Raw genomic sequence first — 8,176 nt, 5'->3', positions numbered from 1 at the left:
TACTGGGACTCCGCCAGCAGGGGTCGTGGTTCCTCAGGGCTATCAGCATTCTTCGTCTGTTTAACAGCATGTTATATTTCCCAAAAACCCCTTCCTGAACCTAGCATGAACAATATAAAAAAAACAGTTCTGTTACCTAATACTGGATGCAATATCGTGTTCATAAAGCGAAGTTGAGTCCAAGCCCCGTGCTTCACAGCCGGTCAGCCGACCTCCAACACAGTGGTGCATTATAATAAACCGCGACACGCCTGCAATTGTGTTTCGCAATGTTGGCATGCAACAGAGGTGATTCTACCAAATGGTGTGAATTGCATAATTCCAGCAAATAAGCAGGCAGTTAAGGGATGAGTCTACTTTAAGAGGCAGACATATTATTGTCTGTCGTAGTCTAGGAATTCTTATAATAAAATCTGGATATAAATTAAATAAAACCATTATTCATCTCTAGTGTCTATTGCGAGGCAGCAGTCCATACCCCAGACTCAGAAATGTGTGCATAAAAAGAACACTTGGATCGAGATATTTAGCCCAAAACGTATTTTCAACTGCAAGTCTACCACTCTGGCAACTGTTTGGATTTTCGAAGCTTGTACATCGACACGCCCACTTCTGCCCACGCCCACTTTTGATGTCACCAAGTGGGCGGGCCTATTTGGAAACAGTTTATAATGGCTGATATACTGGGCGCATTCCACTGAAAATGAGATTCAACACTTAATTGCATATATTCATACTGTATAAACATTACCTAGGGTCTGGGTGAATCCCAACAAAAAAATAGCTAATTGTATGAAATGTTGTGTTGTATTGAATATAATTTATAACTAGAAAATAGCCATCCCCACATTACGACTTATCAAAAGCACTCCAAGCAGTTAAAACACTACGTTGGTATCAAAGGATCAGGCAACAAGATCCCAGTTGATTCAACATTTTTATTCATTCTTATTTTTGGTTGCAAAACATTGAGACTCAATATAAAAGTGCGTTAGTACTCCATGAACAGATGAAAACCGGATTGACCCTGTTCCTTAATGTGCATGGCGCAGCCGTGTGGTGAAGTCATCCTTCATCAGACCAGAGAACCCGAGCCAAACCTCGCTACCTCAGATCGATACGAAAGCCGACACCGCCCGCAATTGGGATGTCGGGGAACAGGGGGTGCGTAATCGCAGTCCAGGAACCATACAGCAAACACACAAGTCTACTACACAAGCAGCACGCAGACACAAGCATGCAGTCCACACACAATTAGGGGAGCTTCAAATAAAAATGTATTTATCAAATATGTAACCATCCTAAAGTCATTATAATCTGTGGTTTATCGGGTCTGGGACAGTGGGATGTGATCTGTTTGGAAGACGAAAGACGAAGTCCAGACGGCTCCCACCCAAAAGGACAGCGCAGTCCCCAACAGGAGGCCTGTCTAGTGTGTGGAGGCACCATGCTCACTGATCACAGAGGGACGGTCTTCACAAAGTATCCTAACCACACGACGGTGAGACGCGAGGCGGCGAGAGGCGAGAGGCGAGAGGGGGCTGGAAGTATGTGCTGCTAAATGCAGTCAGCTCACTGCATTCAGCAGTCGGCTCACTGCATTCAGGAGTCGGCTCACTGCGTTTAGCAGTCAGCTCACTGCGTTCAGCAGTCGGCTCACTGCGTTTAGCAGTGGACTCACTGCAGTTAGCGGATGGCTCACAGTGAGCAGTTATGCAGTGGCGATTTTAGCCTGAAATTTCTGGTGGGGCAAATTTATATGACGTCATATTACGTCAGAAAAATAGAGGTAGCTGATTATTATAACAGTAGGCCTACGTATATAGACCAGTCAGGTATACTATGGGCTGCATTTTGAGTGCCAGCAGGGAGCAGACATCCTATTTAAATACATTTCACATGCTTTAGCGCTCAGTACGACACAAAGATGTTGCCTATAATAATAATAATAATAATAATATTGCATTATATTTTAAACGCAAACGTTCCAAAGAATCTCAGAGCGCCAACATGGTACGCACTATAATATAGTGTAACGGCCTCGCCGGTGACAATCATGTCGAGTCATTAGTAGTTGAAGGTAGTTTTAATTAACCAAAAACCAGGTCACTGAAACCCGTAACGTTGTAACAACATTGTCAACATTGTCACCAACAGCTGAAAACCGGACCAAAACAAACCCCGGTTACCCCGGCAACCCCCAACACGGTCTCACTCGCGTGCAGGCCCCCACCCGTATTCTACGTAATTCTACATTACGTAGAATACGTAGATTACGCAGTTAACGTCTAGGGGCAAATTTGAAATTGCCCCTATCCTCAATGTTAACTTTGGCCGGTGTGGTTCGCGCTCATTGGTGTTTCTATGGTAACGGTGGGGCAGCGTGGGTCTTTGCCCCTCCGGAAACAGGAAACGTAAATATAGACAACGTTCATTCAAGCAAGCACACAGGCAGTAGAACACACGAATCAAATTACTCCAAAACAAGGCTATAATGCTTGTGAGTCAAGTTTATTCACACAAATGTGTACGCTACTTTGTATATAAAAAAAAATATATAGTTTGCCACGAAGTAGGAATGGATTGCGCCTTCTGCTCAACAGCGCCATCTCGTGGGTCTGGTGGGGCACTGCCCCACCTGCCCCTAATGTAGAAACGCCACTGCAGTTATGTAATGTTTGATTCGGGTTTTGGGTTAGGTTAGTGCTACTCATTTGTATAATGTGTTATTGTGTTATATGCACACAGGCGTAGCATTCAGGTTCACTCAGTAGCGATCACAAGCGGGCATGAAGTCCTTCACCCTGAGCCTCCGAGGAGGAGAGTGGAGAGGGTGGAATAAATATAGAGGCATACTGGAGGCCCAATGAGGTCCCACACCGAGTGCTAACACGGGGTCAGTGCTAACACGGGGTCAGTGCTAACACGGGGTCGATGCTAACACGGGGTCGCTGCTAACACAGGGCTGGTGCTAACACGGGGTCGGTGCTAACACGGGGTCGATGCTAACAGGGGGGTTAGGGCTAACACGTGGTCGGTGCTAACACGTGGTCGGTGCTAACACGGGGTGAGTGCTAACACGGGGTGGGGGCTAACACGGTGTGAGGGCTAACACGGGGACGGTGCTCATTGAGCCTGCAGTGCGATACGGTTCCTTCATTGTCTTCAGTCGTTCCTTCATCTCTCCGGCCGCCCTCTGTTTCGTCCCCGTGGTTACCAGTGTGCACCTCTCTCCTTGGCGACCGTCTCCAGGAAGTGGGAGTGGCTGGCGTAGAGCGGGAAGGCGGAGTCCAGGTCCACCCATGTGACCTGACCGGCGTCGTCCCCCGCCTGCAGCGGCAGCTCGCTCACGCTGTTGCCTAGGGCGACCACAGAGTCATCCTTCAGATGTTTACACTGACGTCTCCGTGGAAACAGGCAGCGAGGAGGCAGGAGAACCATGCGGCGTCGGTACCTGTCTCGTCGTGGAAGTTGACGGCGACCGTCTCCATCCACGCGTTGTCCGTGTTCCGGGGGTCGTCCACGTAGCCGCGATACACCTTCACCACCGCGCAGACACACACAGTTACACACAGCCGGGCTTTATGTAAGGCATCGTGTGTGTGTGTGTGTGTGTGTGTGTGTGTGTGTGTGTGTGTGTGTGTGTGTGTGTGTGTGTGTGTGTGTGTGTGTGTGTGTGTGTGTGTGTGTGTGTGTGTGTGTGTGTGACGTGTGTGTGTTAGATGGGGCCTTACTTTGCCCTGTTCCTGTCCTATCAGCAACACACCCACACGCAGTGTCTATAACACTGTGGGTGTCACGGCAACAGAAGACACACATGAGTGAGGCATCATAAAGGCCTCCTCAAGCCTCGGGCGGCCCAACCTATCCACACACACTGTGGACCATGTACCCCCCGTCCCCCGGTCAGACCATGCACCCCCGGTCCCCCGGTCAGACCATGCACCCCCGGTCAGACCATGTACCCCCTGGCCAGACCCCCAGACCCCCGGCTGACCCCACCTGGAGGCCCGGATCCTTGAAGAGCCGGTTGATGCGTTGGTGGGTCTGGGCCCGCTCGGCCGCGGGGAGGGCCAGGGAGTTCAGGGCCTCCTCAGAGAACTCCCTCTGCAGGGTGAGCGTCACCATCTCCCCGGGGTCCACCATGCCCTGACGATGACACAGGCACCACGGGTGAACACATGAGGGGAGCGCCATGGGCCGGCCAGACGGGGACACCAGGCCGTGATGCCACGCTCTGGTTTAACGGTCAATCACCAGACTAAACGTCATGTTCATGTGAACCCAACAAGAGTGATCCCTCATGTTAATGTGAGCCCGGTACGACTGAGCATCATGTTAATGTGAGCCCGGTACAGTACGAGTGTCATGTTAATGTGAGCCCGGTACAGTACGAGTGTCATGTTAATGTGAGCCCGGTACAGTACGAGCGTCATGTTAATGTGAGCCCGGTACAGTACGAGCGTCATGTTAATGTGAGCCCGGTACGACTGAGCATCATGTTAATGTGAGCCCGGTACAGTAAGAGTGTCATGTTAATGTGAGCCTGGTACAGTACGAGTGTCATGTTAATGTGAGCCCGGTACGACTGAGCATCATGTTAATGTGAGCCCGGTACAGTAAGAGTGTCATGTTAATGTGAGCCCAGTACAGTACGAGTGTCATGTTAATGTGAGCCCGGTACAGTACGAGCGTCATGTTAATGTGAGCCCGGTACAGTACGAGTGAGTGTCAGGTTAATGTGAGCCCGGTACAGTACGAGCGTCATGTTAATGTGAGCCCGGTACAGTACGAGTGAGTGTCATGTTAATGTGAGCCCGGTACAGTACGAGTGTCATGTTAATGTGAGCCCGGTACAGTACGAGTGAGTGTCATGTTAATGTGAGCCCGGTACAGTACGAGTGTCAGGTTAATGTGAGCCCGGTACAGTACGAGTGTCAGGTTAATGTGAGCCCAGCACCGGTGAGTCGTACCCCTGGTATAGCCCACTCCCCACAGTCCTTCCTCTTGATGGAGATGAACTGCAGGACGGGCCGTTTGGACGCTGGGTGGGAGACCTTCTGCCCCTTGGCGTCCACCTTCCACCTGCAGGGCGGAGGTCATCACAGCTCAGTACCACCACGTTGCGTGTTGCACGGTCTGAACAACGTCAAACTGCTGCACACACCACTGACATCCTTTAAAGAAACGGTGGCAAGCTGTATTTGTAAAAGAAGAAATCCCCAAAATGGTTTATACTTATTTATAACATGCAGAATATAGTAATATTCTGAAGGTTATGAATATCTCTCACTAAACATACTTCAATCAGAACAATGAAATACTATTTCAGCGCGCGTGGTCCAGGATCTTTCCCTTCCCCGCCATGTCTTCCCAGACCCGTCCTAGCGGCCCGTGTGTTACCACGGCGACCCCAGGTAACCCCGGCGACCCCGGCTCACCGCGTGACGATGGGGTCCGCGGCGTGGTTGGGCCCCCAGCGGCCCAGCAGCCCGCGGCCGGCCAGACCCGTGCGTCCCCGGGGGTTCCTGTGGCAAGAACGAAGAGCGGTGAGGTCCCAGCGAGAAGGTCCCAGCCCCCCCGGAGCCGGACCCCCAGACCCCCAGACCCCTGGAGCAGGACCCCCAGACCCCCCGGAGCAGGACCCCCAGACCCCCCGGAGCCGGACCCCCAGACCCCTGGAGCAGGACCCCCAGACCCCCCGGAGCAGGACCCCCAGACCCCCCGGAGCCGGACCCCCAGACCCCCCGGAGCAGGACCCCCAGACCCCCCGGAGCAGGACCCCCAGACCCCCTGGAGCCGGTCTCCTTTCAGGGGGACCCCCAGACCACCTGGAGCCGGTCTCCTTTCAGGGGGACCCCCTGGAGCAGGACCCCAGACCCCCAGACCCCCTGCAGCCGGTCTCGTTTCAGGGGTAACCCAGACCCCCCGGACCCGGTCCACTTACAGGGGCAGGTTCTGCAGCAGCTTGTAGTCCCCCAGGAAGCTGGTGCGGTCCACGGCCCCGTCCACGCAGTTGAACCGAGGAGAGAATGCTTTGGACCTGAAACAACAAGAACCGTCTCAGTTAATTATGGATTTAGATCGTTATCAGCGCTGGTCTCATCTTAATACAATCAGATCAGATTCAATAAGGTCAGGTAACATATGCGTGAACACATGAAGTGTGATTTTAATCCTCTGGTGTCGTGGTTTAGGGGCGAGGTCGGACTCCGAGAGGGTTCTGGCTCCTTTAATTAGTCCAAGCCCCATTAATTAATTAGACCAAGCCCCTTTAATTAATTAGACCGAGCCCCTGTCATGCGGCGGAGGGTCCACCGTCTCACCCCAGGTCCGGGTCGGCCCAGGTGGGTCTGCTGGCCACGTTGGGGTCAGTGTGCTGCACCGGGAGGTACTGCGGCCACACCTTGCTCCAGTCCACCTTGTCATCCGGCACTGGGAAGCGCTTGATTTGCGACCCGGGGTACGGTTGGCACCTGGACTTGAGATGGGGGGGTGGTGCTACAGTAGATGACGTCATCCTCAACGTGTTTGTGTAGGGGTTATGAACCCAGCCTGCGGCCGATTGGCTGTGGATGATTGACAGAGGAGAGGAAGAAGAGAGTCTGAGGAGCAAGAGAAGAAGGGTGGCATTAGGAAATGGATTAAGTCCATGAGTTGTCTTGGGTCGCGACCAGCCCAACTCGGACCCTGACAGCATTGAATGGACGAAATTCCTCACCAATCACGCATATGCTTCTACTTATTTTAACTTATTTTTTTTACGTATCTTTATTTACTTTATCAAGTTATATTGCTGCTATGTGGCTGTTGAAGAACCAAGCCTAATAATTGTACACTTGTGTACTTGTTAATAAGATGTAGGCTAATAAAAGTAATTCTGATTCCTTCGGTGGTGCTCAATGCTCATAAGCTCTGAACTCATCACTTCACAATTGGTGCATAAGAACTCTCTGCCCTAGAATAGGAAATACTACTCCGGTTATCGATTCATCTGCTTAACCAGCGCAGTGCTATCATGACCAGAACCAGGGAGAAATATTGAGTCACACACTCCCATGATGCACTTTGAATGGTTGAGTTATTATTACTTAAGACTGGTCACTTCTTAATTAATTGTATTTAAATGAAGTTAAAGTTTGGGACTGAACAGACACACCACTCCGACCTGTGCATCTCTCAGTATGGTTCAGCGGTCATGATCTGTTCTGTTAGATAACGCAAGCGAAATGAATATGTTACTTATAACACGATATGAATAAGTTAATAGGAGTGTGAGCTCCGATTAAAGATATTGTCATACCTGGTTTCTGGTTTGCACACCGCGTACGGCAACCCGACAATGGTGAGGGCGAGTCTGATCCGGCCGATCCAGTCCTGATTCAATCTGAGTCGTCTCATTCCTTGACTCCGAGAATGAGGATCACAACATCTCAGCCAGGCAACAGTTCCCGGCAGCGCCCACCCACCCGGAAGCAGAGACCCGGAAGCAGCGCTGCAGAACGCTGCAGTGACGTCACGGCCCAGGGCGCGTCCACGTCGCGTGTTCCTGCCTGCCCGGTTACGCGCCTGACTGGTGTGCTGGGATTTTTTCCTTTCGCCTTTGACTGGGATCTCTTCCTATAGTTACATGCCTTTGACTGGTTTTGCTGGGATATCTTCCTATAGTTCCATGCCTTTGACTGGTTTGGCTGGGATCTCTTCATGTAGTTACACGCCATTGACTGGTGTGGATTCTACAGGCGATAGATCAGCCGTGTAGTAGTAGATGATGAGGCAAATATAACACCATTAATATTGTGCTCATAGTTGGGCTGATCAGCTATCACTGTAGTTATCTTTATGTGGGGCAGGTTTATCATCTTGGAAGTGTTCAACCATCATTAAAGACGAACATGTACAACGCCTAAGTGAACCCTATCTTCCATTAGGAAGATAGTCAACAGAGAGGGCACGACGTGCCGTGCAAAGAAAGCCCACTATTAACATATTATCTAGAAACAAATACTCCACATCAAATAAGAGCATAAATGAATTAACATAACATAATGTGTGGCCACTCGGCACGCCCACTCAGGAGGCTGCTGCTGCTTCAACGGGAGCGCGTGTTTAGTGTCCGCGGTGGCCTGGTTCGGGTGGAGCTTCTCCTCCAGACCGGTGACGTCTGATCTAACCC

General features: G+C 51.0%; 1 protein-coding gene across 1 annotated transcript; it reads right to left on the bottom strand.

Annotated features, from left to right (window-relative positions):
* Nucleotides 1–924: 924 nt before the first annotated feature.
* On the bottom strand, nucleotides 925–8,049 carry nudt9 (nudix (nucleoside diphosphate linked moiety X)-type motif 9). The gene is made up of 9 exons (XM_060071401.1): nucleotides 7,304–8,049; nucleotides 6,327–6,605; nucleotides 5,948–6,043; nucleotides 5,442–5,528; nucleotides 4,974–5,085; nucleotides 4,003–4,149; nucleotides 3,455–3,539; nucleotides 2,658–3,359; nucleotides 925–1,680 (listed from the first exon to the last, which is right to left on the bottom strand). The coding sequence occupies exons 1-8, from the start codon at nucleotides 7,399–7,401 to the stop codon at nucleotides 3,214–3,216; spliced, it is 1,050 nt and encodes a 349-aa protein (XP_059927384.1). The 5' UTR covers nucleotides 7,402–8,049; the 3' UTR covers nucleotides 925–1,680; nucleotides 2,658–3,213.
* Nucleotides 8,050–8,176: the final 127 nt, after the last annotated feature.

The sequence above is a fragment of the Gadus macrocephalus genome, chromosome 2, assembly GCF_031168955.1.
Source record: "Gadus macrocephalus chromosome 2, ASM3116895v1".
Taxonomy (NCBI): domain Eukaryota; kingdom Metazoa; phylum Chordata; class Actinopteri; order Gadiformes; family Gadidae; genus Gadus; species Gadus macrocephalus.
The sequence above is the reverse complement of the archived record's forward strand: the minus strand, read 5'-3'. Positions and strand labels throughout refer to the sequence as shown.

Coding starts and splice junctions, on each gene's coding strand:
- nudt9 (XM_060071401.1), bottom strand. CDS start 7,401: ATGAGACGACTCAGATTGAATCAGGACTGGATCGGCCGGATCAGACTC. Junction 5,529..5,947: donor CTGCTGCAGAACCTGCCCCT/GTAAGTGGACCG, acceptor TTCTTGCCACAG/GAACCCCCGGGGACGCACGG. Junction 5,086..5,441: donor GCGGACCCCATCGTCACGCG/GTGAGCCGGGGT, acceptor TCCGCCCTGCAG/GTGGAAGGTGGACGCCAAGG.